At 38.4% G+C, this 12,338-nt stretch overlaps 1 protein-coding gene across 1 annotated transcript; it reads right to left on the reverse strand.

Annotated features, from left to right (window-relative positions):
• Positions 1 to 626: 626 nt before the first annotated feature.
• ciao2a (cytosolic iron-sulfur assembly component 2A) lies at positions 627 to 11,654 on the reverse strand. Its single transcript, XM_074676732.1, has 5 exons — positions 11,401 to 11,654; positions 9,155 to 9,319; positions 3,944 to 3,993; positions 2,411 to 2,456; positions 627 to 1,219 (listed from the first exon to the last, which is right to left on the reverse strand). The coding sequence occupies exons 1-5, from the start codon at positions 11,522 to 11,524 to the stop codon at positions 1,119 to 1,121; spliced, it is 486 nt and encodes a 161-aa protein (XP_074532833.1). The 5' UTR covers positions 11,525 to 11,654; the 3' UTR covers positions 627 to 1,118.
• Positions 11,655 to 12,338: the final 684 nt, after the last annotated feature.

The following is a 12,338-nucleotide window of genomic DNA, read 5'->3' on the forward strand; positions in this document are numbered from 1 at the left end:
AAACAGCCAAAGATTTCACCTTACTCTGACTTTTTTCTGTTGGTAGGAAAAAGTTGCTCCTCAGTTTTTCCTCAGTTTCCTCGGTCACATTCTGCTCATGAAAATACTCTCCCAACTCATCTGTAACTTTGGGAACTTTCCGCAGAGCATGTGTGAAAAAAATGTTACAGTCTTTACAAACAAGAAGAAGTGTTAGATTTTAGATGCACACTTCTGTTTCATGAATTTACCTCAGTCTACAGGAAAGGACAACGTGCTGCAGTTTCACAGCTCTCTGAGTAAGAACTACAGCTCCACCAATAGGCAGGACCTGGTCATTACATCAAAAAAACATCACCAGAGGGAGAGAGGGAAACCTGAAACTACCAAACACTGATTTGTTGTTTCTGTTGTTGACATCAAATTTGAAATGGGCAACATTTTCTTTTTTGTTTTTACAGAACAATCCTTAGTTCAAATATCTGGTGTTATCTTTGCTCCATTTTCAAACCAACAGATTCTCAGAATTGAGTTTTTACATTGAGAAACACGAAAGGAAATGCTGATAGTTCCTGATATTTAGTTTTTTACAGTAGCAGGATGTTTATCTGCCAGAAGAGGAAGGTGAATATGAGTCACATTTCTTGTCAAATAGGACTCTGGAGCAGCGTCTTGTTGATGTAGCTTTTAATCCCTGATTCTTTTGTACATCATGGCTTCTTTTCATATATATTTATATAATCATTTATTAAAAAGCTTCCTATTTTCTAAACTCATGAGTGCATTTACAAAAAGAACAGAAAGCTAAAAACAGTCACAGAAGGGGCTTTTAGAAGATACAGTGATTGATTGGACGTCTTCTGACTGAAGGAGGAAAAACAGAGGAAGAAGAGATGGAGGAGGCGTTTTCTGTTTTCTCTCTTCAGCATTCAACTCAGGGCTCATCAGATGACGCCGTGGATCCATTCAGCTGGGAATTATCACAAAGTCAACACAAATATTTGCTTTATCTGGGCTTCAATCCCTCAGTGTTCAAGCTGCTCTCTAGAAACTCCAGATAATATCCTCCAAACTCCTCTGAGTGCACAGAAACTTCCTCTGACACACGCTGCGGCTCAGAGGCGTTTAAGTTCCAGCTGTCAGTCATCTGGTTCAGTGACGCACTGCTCCACGATCTCTCTCAGGTTGGGGTTCTCCATGGCGGCTGCCACTCGCTCCTTATCGTTGATCTGTTTGTTAACTGAGGATGAGAGAGCCACACTGTCAAGACTGCATTTATGTATACCAGTGTTAAAATGGTACAGTAAAGTATTTTCAGTTATGTATTGCTTTCTGATTTTTACCGATTTTTACCGTAATTCTCCTAATTTTTGCTCACTTCATTTGTTGTGACACAATGGTTTTATAATTTACACTGTCACGTTTAACATTGTTTACTTTAATTATCACAGTCTCAGTTAAAGATGCTGTGAGGAGGATCTGTTTTGATTGCACTCCATCGCCACCTAGTGGCCCGGAGTCTCAGTACACTGTCGTAAATTACTTTTAGCAAGGCTTGTGTTTGTTTTGGAATTAAATGGACATCGGATTGAAAAAAAAAAAAATTCTTCAAGACAACGTTTTACTGGATACAACGTGCCGAGATAAGGGGCTTATCAGTACAGTTATGTAGCGATAGAGTTTGAAATGTGACATCAAGCAAACAGCTATATGTTAGCGACATCGGCAGCCCAGTGCTCCGACATACCTGTAGGCTAACGTGACAACAAGTAAACACTGTCAGTTTGTTGTAGTTTAGTAGCCGTTTATATTTAGTTCAGCTGGCGGTCTGGTGCTCTAAGACATGTCCGTAATGTGTAACATTACTAAATCTCGGCTAGCTATGTCCTGCCAGTCATCTACCAAGCAGAGCTAACGTAACCTCACTCTTTATTTTGTTGATAGACTCTCAAGCTTGAACAGACCACTGCAGAATAACTGCGGCATGTGGGTTGGAATGATTATAGAGTGATACAGCCCAAGCTCGGGCTGTATCACTCTCCAGTTTAGCTTTCTTCTGCTCTTCTGTGCTTTTTCAGTCTGACAGTTAGGATCCTGTGTCCACCATCACTACAAAATTAGTCATAGAAATTTTTTTCAGCAGAGAAAAACACAGATCTCTGTGTTTTGTCTCCTCTCACTACCGAACTTCTTCAGCAGACATGATATTGTCATTGAGACCTTGATGTGCCGTAAATCAATCCGGTCCTGGTCAACCCGAACTGGAAGCTAAGAAGAAATCACCTGTAACCTGTAATATTGGCGCTGATAATCTCATTATAAAGTGTGGATTATGGTCAGGCAAATATCTTGAAGGGAGACTTTTTTCAAGATCCCTTTCAAACTCCTCACAGCCCCTTTAAATGTAAACTCATGAATAAAGGAAACTTACTGTCTTCCTCTGTAGAATGGGTTCCTTCTGAAATGTAAATTTCCAACTGAGAAGAAAAAGAAATCAAGTGTGTAAACAAGATGAGATGCACTCTGTTTGTTTTGTTTCTGTCGTCTCTAAAGAGGGGTTTGATGCTTTCCAATATTATAAACATGGATTTACATGGATTAACATGGACTGAAGTAACAATGCTGGATGTTCAAATCAAATGTGTGCAGGTCTTCAAACCACTATATATTCACATGATGTAGAAAGCCTTGGATCTGTCTGTAAACTGATCTAAAGGTCTGTTCTAAAAATAGCATCAGATCTTCATGAGACTTGCTGAAATGAAAAGGTCATCAGATAAGGATTCTCCTAACACATTCATGAGACAGTGAAGGGGAGGGCCTCGAAAACCAAGGTTTGCCAGTAGTTCTGCTTCTGACAGGCCTCCAGAAGGCTGACCAATCAGAGTAAAGGGGGTCAGTGGAGCATGGCACCTTAAAGAGACAGCAGCTAAATTGAAGGGTTTTCTAAAACACCAGTATGAGAAAAATAATGTTTTTTTTCAGCTGTAAATCATGTAAAGCTAATACGCAAAGGGCCAGCATGAAGGCTAAAAAAGCACAATACCTCTTCTTTAAGGACTTAAAGAAAGAGTAACAGTACACTGTTCATGAGGAAATGCATTGCAAAGCTTGGATAACAGTGAAGTGTAAAGTTATTGAAATTACTGATGATAAAAAAAAAGATTCTCAGGGAAAAAGAAACAACAGCTGTATGCAAACTGTTTTTCAGCTCTCTGATAAAAAACACTCGTCTGAAAAGAGGACGCTCTTCCTCTTTATGAGGCAGCAGAGATGCTTGCTCTTCTTCATCTGCCCCCGCACAACACTGGTTCATGAAAGCTCCTCTCTGTGACCGTCAACCCTTGAATCTGGGTCAAGTAAACAGCTAATTGGCCATTGTTTTTTGTGTTTTTGTCTGTTTACAGAGAAGCTCCTCTCTGCTTCTAAGCTGTGCTGTTTCCTGATTGTTCATGGAACAACAACTGTTTCTCCTCGGAGACAAGCTAAAATGATCCTTTGGCTCCTCTGCCTCCTTTGCTTATCGAGGGGAGTGTTTGATTTGTTCTGACATGATTCAGTTTGTGAGCTAATTTTTGCTGAAAACAATGTATTTGAGTGTTTTTATTTCTTCATATTCTTACTGACGTGAAAATGAACCAGTTTTGGGGAGGGCAAGTTTTCCAAACCATTGAAAACACATTTTATTCTCCAAAACTTTGAAGCTAATGCAATAAAAATAGAACCCAGGCTACGTATCTGGAGCATTTGTAAAAGCAGATGTGACATAAAAAAGAAAAGTCCGAGCTGGTGCTTTAAAAAAAGATGAAAAAGGTGTTTCAAGCCAAAGCAGATGCTTACAGACACTTAGCTTTATCACCTGTAATTAACTTCATGAATATAACTCCTTCTGAAAGTGATAACAGCAAACAAAGTCAGCTCTTAAACGGTTTAAGTTGGACTTTGGTGGCGCTGTGGTCCTCACCTTGTGTTTGAAAGGCAGACACCTCTGCAGCTTCACCTGAAGACACAGACCTACACAGACACAGAGACACATGTAATTAACAGAAACCATTTAACATGCAGGGACACCAGTAAGCAGATTTAGGAAGATCCATGTCTGTATCATTCACAGGGTGATGGGTCTACATCACATCTTCATCCCAGAGCAGCACTACCCACTACATCCAAAGGGGGCGCCAGAACCAATACAACATGCTAACTCCTTGAACTAGACCGAAGGAAATTTAATAGATCATTCTAAAAGATCTTTGCTCAATTAAAGTAATTAAGTTATGGTGCAATTCATTAACCGATTAATCGATTTATTACCAGATTAATCGTTTCCTTTATTTGGAGGCTTTACACTTGTCTCATGTTTCTGTTGTAAACTATTGAATGAACGTAAAATTAAAAAGCTCATTGCTAAATGAATGTCAAACTCATATGTAGTTAATTGCCAATGAATCATTTAATCCATTGATTATCCGATCAATCGTTTAAATCATTTAAATAGTTTAGCTTGTCTCCTGTGTTTAATGTGTACAATGTAGAATCTAAACAACATGCAAACTTATAGTGCAGTAAAGAAACTTTGAGGCTCGTGCCTAAATGACTGTAAGAATATCATTTGATAAATCGATAATTAATGGATTAATCTATTTGTTATCCAAATAATCATTTACATTATCTAAATGCTTTTAATTTAGCTTGCGTTTATGTTGTAACTTGAATTGACTCCACACAACATGTGAACTCTTTACAATAAAGTTATAAAAACTAAGGCTTAAAGCTTCATTACGCTATGATTCTATATTCAAATAATCATTTGACTTGTTATTAAAATGCTTTAACTTGTCTCTGGTTTATGTTGTAACATATTCAATCAGCAAAACGTGCATTTTAGAGGCTCAGCACTAAAAGATTATTCAGCCCGTTACACATTTAATTCATAATACTTTTAGTTAATTAATCCTACAGTATTTATGCTACAGTATTAATGCTTCTAACTTGTCACATGTAATTATCCTGTAAAATATTTAATCAACACAGCGTGCAAATGCACAATCAAATCAAATATCTTTAAAAAAAAAGACAAGCCAACTTGAAAAGTATCTTTTAAGCATTACTACATATTTGCACACTTTAAAGGTGTTTTAATAAAGGTGTTACTTTTTTATTAGAGTAATTTGATGTACTGAAACTGATTTAAAAAAAGTGTAACTTTAAACTGTTAGCTTGTCTTTTTATTTCTAGGTTGTTCAGACACTCCAGTTTTTATACCTGTTGACTTTCATGTTGCATCAGAAAATGCCTCTGTTTTTTTTTTATTTTGTAGTGCACTCTAAAGGCACTGTACATATGAAATTATAGTAAAACAGCATTAGAATCCCCTGCCAGTAGTGCTTTTGATAAATCAGAAATGTGATGTTAAACTCTGCTAGATCCGTTGGAAATGAGCAGCAAGATGGTCGAAAATGGACCCGGAGCTCTGCGAGGCTCCACTTGCAGCTGTGTTAAAAGCCTTTTTTCAGCAGCTGCCCCCGTCAGAAGAGCTGCAGGTACTCATGTGAACAAAAGTGAGCGAGCATCAGCAGCTCCCTCTGGTCAGGAAATGGTCGGTTGCACTCAGCGATGATGACAGTCTACCGAGGTGCTTCACAATTAGTGATTCCTCCTGATGTCTGCATGCATGCTGTGTTAAAGTGCCAACACCTCCTGCCTCCTTTCCTCACAGCTTTGATTATTTTCTGACACTGGGTTCTTGTACAGCAACTCTCAGAGATTCATATGTGAAAATATTATTGTTCACGAGTTTCCCAACCAGCAGCTCTTCCAGGGTGTTGGGCATCCAGCATGCTTTAAAACACGCAGTTTTTCATAGCAGCACAGTTGAATCTGCACAAATGGACATCATGTACATATCTTTACATTTATTTTGACTCATGATCCGATGGAATAATAATTACTGGTATTAAAGAAAATCATATGATCAGAAAGTCTACTTCAAATCATGGGAAGTTAAAGAAAAGGTAGAATAATGATTGCTTTAGTCAGTGTAGTGTTGTGTGTGTAAAGAGTGACGTAACAGCTGTTTGTGTTAAAATCGTCTTCCTCTGTGACAAAATGCTCTCTCTCTGTGATGTTGTCAACACTTAGAATAACAACCTGAGCCTGCTGACTTACAGACTGTGTTCAAAGAGGCTGTGAGAAGGATGTGTTTAAACTGGAGGCAGTGACATCTTGTGGCCCACAGTCGCAAGCACACTGTCATGAACTCTTATCAAGGCATGTGTTTGTTTTGGGAATACATAGAGATCAGATCTTCTCTTAGACACTACTTTTTTTTGTTGTTATTATTTGTTTTTACTGGATACAACCCCACAAGGTAAGGTATTTATCAACAGTTACGTAGCTTTGTCATGTTTTAGCCTTAAGCTTGTGATCGATCACTCTCCCGTTTAGCTTTCTTCTACCCCTTTGTCCTTTTCCTGTCTGACAGTTTGCCTCCAGTGTCCACCATCACCACAAAATTAATCGTCACAGAAATCGTTCTCAGCAGAGAAAAATACAGATCTATCTTCCACCTACTAAGCTTAGTGGGCCAGCGTGGTGTTGTCATGGAGACCCAGGGATTTTAGGGTGAAAACGTAAAAGTTTTGTTGCGTTTTAGCCTCGCGTTAACAGGGAAATGGCGTTTCAGCCGCCCTAAAACACAAACTTTTGAAAACGGCCTCCAGAGTGGGATTTTTCTGAAACGCTGCCAACACCATTGCTGTGTAAACAGTAAGGCGGTGTTTTCAGTGGAAACGCTGACGTCACGCTCCGCTTCACGTGAGCGCATACAACAGGTCTTGTGCTGCTCAATCTGCTGAATCCACTGTCTTCATACAAAATGTGCATCTGTTGCTCCACTTTTTAAGTTAGTATTCCCCAAAACACCAGATGTTCGGCTCAACTCTACTTCAGTGGAGATCTACTAAAAGCAGCTTCGGGACAAGACAGTTATGGCACCACCTACAGGCCTGGCATACTACAGTGTTTTCAGGACCTCGACGTTTCTGTATAAATGCATTTTTTTAAAACTAAGTTTTCACTGCGTTTTAGCGTTTTCAGATGAAACGTTGTCATGTAAACAGGGCCCCAATAAGCAAGCTAAGAAACAGCATTTAGGAATAACCTATATTGATGCTGATAATGTCATTTCAAAGTGTTGATTGTGATAGGGCATATTAGGGGAAAAGAGAGTTTTTCAAGATCACACAGAAAGTCCTTAAAGTCCCTCTAACAATTTTCAACATAGAAAACAGTTAACTATTATTGCATGTTGGCTGTTCCTTTACACATGAACAGTGTCTGAAAGCACAAAATTTTGGTGTGTTCAATAGTGGAAAACATAGCCTTGGCCGTGTAATTAGGAAACTCTAATGTCCTAAAATTTGACTGTATTTTCACAAAATTCCAACTTTAATCTCCTAACATTATAATTTTGTTCTTGTATCAGTTGGACTTATTTCTCTCAACAACATGACTTTATCCCTCTTATGTTCTGACTTAATTTTCTCAACTACATGAACTTATTCTTATTAGTCTCATAGCTATACTTTTTTATTTTTATAATGGTGAATCCTGAGTTTAATGGTATTATTCTCATGATCTTAAATTTTTATCTTTTTATTTATTACCTCCGCCAAGAAGGTTATGTTTCTGGGAGAGTTTGTCTCTTTGTCTGTGAACAACATAACTCAAAAAGTAACAAACAGATCTTGATCAAATTTGGAGGAAATGTTCAAAATGAAATAAGGGAGAAGAGATAAAACTTCGAAGGTGATCCAGATCACTGCCTGGATCCAGGACTTTTTTTTAAAGGATTCTTTATCATTGTGAAATAGGGCCATTTTCACCATATGTGTATATAACTCCACCATAAATGGTCAGATTGCTTTGCAAAACAATACAAGACACCCTCTTTCCAGTTGGGTGTTAAACTTTATGCAGAACTTTTGTGTTGTTTATATTCTAATGGTAACTGAAATATCTGCCAAATGGAGCCTTGTTGTACTAGAACAATATGAAGATAATTTCTATTCTTACAATGCTACTTCAGGGGTTAGCCCAGGACAGAATATAAGACATCAAATTATTCAGAATAGGGATTTGTATGTAATACATGCTTAATATTCTAACCTGTGCTCTCATTAAGAGTCTGGTGTTAACTACAAGTCTGAGTTTTAAATTAGAAGGGAAGATGTCAGTAATTACAGCCTGTGAGAGCTCAGTGAGGATGGTATAATGTGTGTGACTCACCAGGCTCTGACCCCCAAAAATAAAACGCAGAATTAACAGGCTGGCTGCCGTGATGGTCCCGGTCCTACATAATGAAATGTACCAAAGGGACTCATGAATCCACTTTACTGTGTTTGTGGGTAAACCAAAGCCAGGTTTTACAATCATCCTCCTACATTTGGTTTATCAGGGAAAGTGCAGTGAGAGAAAACAGCACAGTAGAAAATTACTCCCCGCCAAATGTAATGTAAAGAATGTGTCATTCACAGTCGATAACAAGAAAACTCTGCACATAGATTTGAATATATAAATATCAATGAGGTGTTTTTCTGCCCTGGAAGAAGTTGAGCTGGAGTCAGATTCTGTAATCTACAAGTCACACACTCCTGTTCCTCTGTTTAACGTTTCTGCCTCTGCAGCCCAAAGATTAGCCCCATCAGCAGCAGCAAACTGTAATGAGGTGAAGAGTCAAACCTGTGCTTGCAGAGCTGATTTAACAGAGCTGAACCTTATGCTGAAGTTGCATAAATTGACTGCCTGTATTAATAACAATAAAAAGTTTTTAACAACTGAAACAAAAAATCCTGGTTATGTTTTTACACATTTTGTTCCAAGCCCAGAGAGCTGCTGTGATTCACTTCCTCCAAATCCTCATTTCCTTAGAAAACAGGCTCACTGGTTTGATTACAGCATTACAACACAGTAAAGAGGCTCATTTGGTGAATTAGGGAGATTAATGCTGTTGCACTGATTTAGTTTCAGCACATTTTCTTTAATTCAATTTTCCAAAGCTCTGCTGAAAACAGAGAAGCAGCTCCAAGGTTCTGGTGAGTTTATCACCTCACAGACATTATTACATTAAACCAGAATATATGAGTAGATAACCACTCTGGTTTAATCAGGGACTCACCAATTAGAGTAGCCAGAGAGCAGTGAGGGACGGTGGGAGAAAACTTAATGATGATGAGGTACTCATCTTCTCCAAGCTCCTGAACCTCCACACATTTTTCTGTCACCACATCCAGCTCCTCCAGGGTGTTGGGTTTTTCTGGGTCTCGGATCGATCGAATCACATCTGATGGAGGATAGAAAACAAGATGTGGCATTGTTTACGGAAAGATGTCAATGATCCATCAATTAAGTGTCCTAATTCTTTTAAAATCAATACACAGACACGAACCAGAAAGAGAAAGAAAAACAACAGGATTCAATCTGTTTCAATTTCATTGTACTTTTATTCTCTGTTTTAAAAAAACCTGTGGTGTCCATTTTTAGAGCTCACTTTCTTTTTTCTTATTTTTCTTTGGGTTTTTGATAAAACAACAACTTCATTTAAAGTATTCTAATACCTTGTGCTCTTACAGACCCATTTTCTCTGTTACAAAGAACCCTGAAGTGTCAGTGTAATGTTTGTGAAGCGTGTTGAATAAGCTGCCCTCCATTTTCTACTTAGAGGAGATACTGTTGTTTTAATCAAGGTTTATAGGTCTGCAACCTGGGCGTCATTTTTGACCCCTCCCTCTCCTTCCAGTCACATATCAAATCTGTCACGAAATCAGCCTTTCATCTTCTTAGAAACATCTCCGTCTCCGTTCATCACTATCTGACTCTGTTACAGAAGCCCTTATCCATGCTTTTGTTACATCCCGGCTGGATTACTGCAATGGAGTCCTGTCCGGGGTTCCTAACAGAACCCTGGACAGGCTTCAATATGTGCAAAACTCAGCTGCCAGGGTTCTTACTCGCACTAAACCCTGGCAGCACATCACCCCCACTCTCATTCACCTCCACTGGCTCCCGGTCAAGTTCCGCATCTGGAACAAGCTCCTCCTACTCACCTACAAATCCCTTCATGCACTTTCCCCCCAGTACCTGGCTGATCTTCTCCACCAACACACCCCATCCAGGAGCCTCCGATCATCCGATGCTGGTCTCCTCTCCATCCCGCGGACCAAACTAAAGTCATTCGGCGACAGAGCCTTTAGTGTGGCCGCCCCCACCCTCTGGCACTCTCTCCCCGCTGAAATCCGCAACTCTCCCACCCTGGACTGTTTCAAATCACTTCTCAAAACTCACTTGTTCTCCCTGGCCTTCCCTGTTTAAGGCCTTGTTGTTCATTTGTTTGTCCCTCTGCTGTGAAAGCGACCTTGGGTTCTTTGAAGGGCGCTATATAAATTTAAGTATTATTATTATTATTATTATTATTATTATTATTATTATTATTATTATAATACTGTCTTCCTGACAACCTTGTAGTAGCTTTACATGATTAAAATCTCCATTTTAATCCTTATTTCAGCCTTTGTCTGAAACGATTTGTTTTTATCTGCTGTCTCTTTAAGGCTCCCTGCTCCACAAACCCCCTTTGCTCTGATTGGCCAACCCTAGAACTTTGTGTTTGAGGCCCATTCCTCCAACGTGCCATGAACCAGTTAGGAGATCCTAAAGATTGATAATTTCAGATGAAGCTCTAATGAAGAAATCTTGAGTTAGTTTTAAGCCAAATTATTTATAAATCAGTTTAAAGACAGATATTCACATCTAGCATTACTTTTTATCAACATTAAAAATATATCAGAAAGCACAATACCCCCTCTTTAATATACGGTTCAGTGTCTGTCATATGACACGGTATGTTACAGATACATGTCTATGACTCTTGGTGCCTCCACTTACGCATTAGTAAATAATACAATAAACAATAAAAAATAAACAACAATCCGCATGAGAACTGAGAAATACATAAAAGAAAGCCACAAATGTCATATACACCGAACCCCTTTGAATAAATAAGCCATTTAGCTATGGCTTCCCTGCACGTAACTTGCGTCCAAGAAAGATTATAAAACCTAACTGACGGTTTTTATGTTTGTTGAACTGAAGTTCGGCATATTTTTCATGCATCTACTTTACATATTCATGTCAGTTTGTCGCCGTTTGTTTATCAGAGTACGATCAAAGTCGGTAATCGGGTTTTAAACTGCACAAAAAATGCTCAAAATTTGTATAGAGTCTGGTTGATAAAGTTGTTTTTGACATGAAACCCCTCGAACCATGTGTAATTATATCATACCAAGGTTTGTAACACTTAATCAAACTTCTGTGACAGTAGTCACACAGTAATCACGTTACCAGGCCTGTTCAAGCACCACTCACCGTACACTTCCAACGCTTTCTCCTCCATCTTTTTCGTCCTCAGGGCATTCCTGGTGTCCACGAGACCAGAAAACTGTAAAACCTTGGTGACAGTTAAGGACACGAGGCTGGACACTACTTCCATTTTTTAAAAAACGCCATCGTAAAGAGGAGAAGCAGATGTAGAAAGCACTGACTTTGACAGGAAAACACTGACAACGGTGTCAAGGAACCGCGCTGCGCTGGTTTATCAGATCTCCAAATACACGTCAACACAATTTGCCTGGAGACTGACAAACACAGTATATACAGATCAGCGAAGTCTGCTCGGCCAATCAGAAAATCCGTATCTCTTCCGCTTATGTTTTTAAGGAAAAGCAATCGATCAATAAACTTCTGCGTTATCGCAAAAGTTAAATTGAGCATTTTGAACCTTTTTTTTTTTTAATTTAAAGAAAACTGCTTTCTAAGATTTGTATGAGGGGTTTAGACAAATAGCTAACATTGAAATATTTAATGTTAAAATATTCAGAAATCTAACACATGTTAATTGTTTTCACAACAAACAGTTTAACTTTGGAATGAATCCTTAATATAGAGCTTTTCCTTGTTGACACTTGTGAGAATTGACTACACATTTAAATGCATTAATAACAATATCTGAAAACAAGATTATTGATAATATAGCAGGCTTGTAGTTGTATTCAATTGATATAGCATTTAACGACTTCATTAGACCAGCTGTCATGAAATCGGAAAACCCCATTCATCATACAACATACAACCACTAAAAGTAATTGTCCTGTTTAGCAAGTAAATAATATAGATAGGCAATCAAAAAAAAGAAATGTTTTGCAATTTTCTCCTACATCAGAAAATTAGAAAATACAATAATAGTAATTTTATTTTAGCATTTCAGAGATCATTTTATCAAAAGAGCTTGCGCGTACTTGTGGTTT

The sequence above is a fragment of the Halichoeres trimaculatus genome, unplaced genomic scaffold (genome assembly GCF_033239565.1).
Source record: "Halichoeres trimaculatus isolate MK-OKI-2021-1 unplaced genomic scaffold, fHalTri1.1 fHalTri1_scaffold_10, whole genome shotgun sequence".
Lineage (NCBI taxonomy): Eukaryota > Metazoa > Chordata > Actinopteri > Labriformes > Labridae > Halichoeres > Halichoeres trimaculatus.

Bases quoted from the DNA above. Each gene is read 5' to 3' on its own strand.
- ciao2a (XM_074676732.1), bottom strand. From the start codon at position 11,524: ATGGAAGTAGTGTCCAGCCTCGTGTCCTTAACTGTCACCAAGGTTTTA. The intron at 3,994-9,154 runs GTGAGTCCCTGA...GTGTCTGTGTAG, and splicing joins CTCTCTGGCTACTCTAATTG to GTCTGTGTCTTCAGGTGAAG. The intron at 1,220-2,410 runs GTAAGTTTCCTT...TCTCATCCTCAG, and splicing joins CCATTCTACAGAGGAAGACA to TTAACAAACAGATCAACGAT.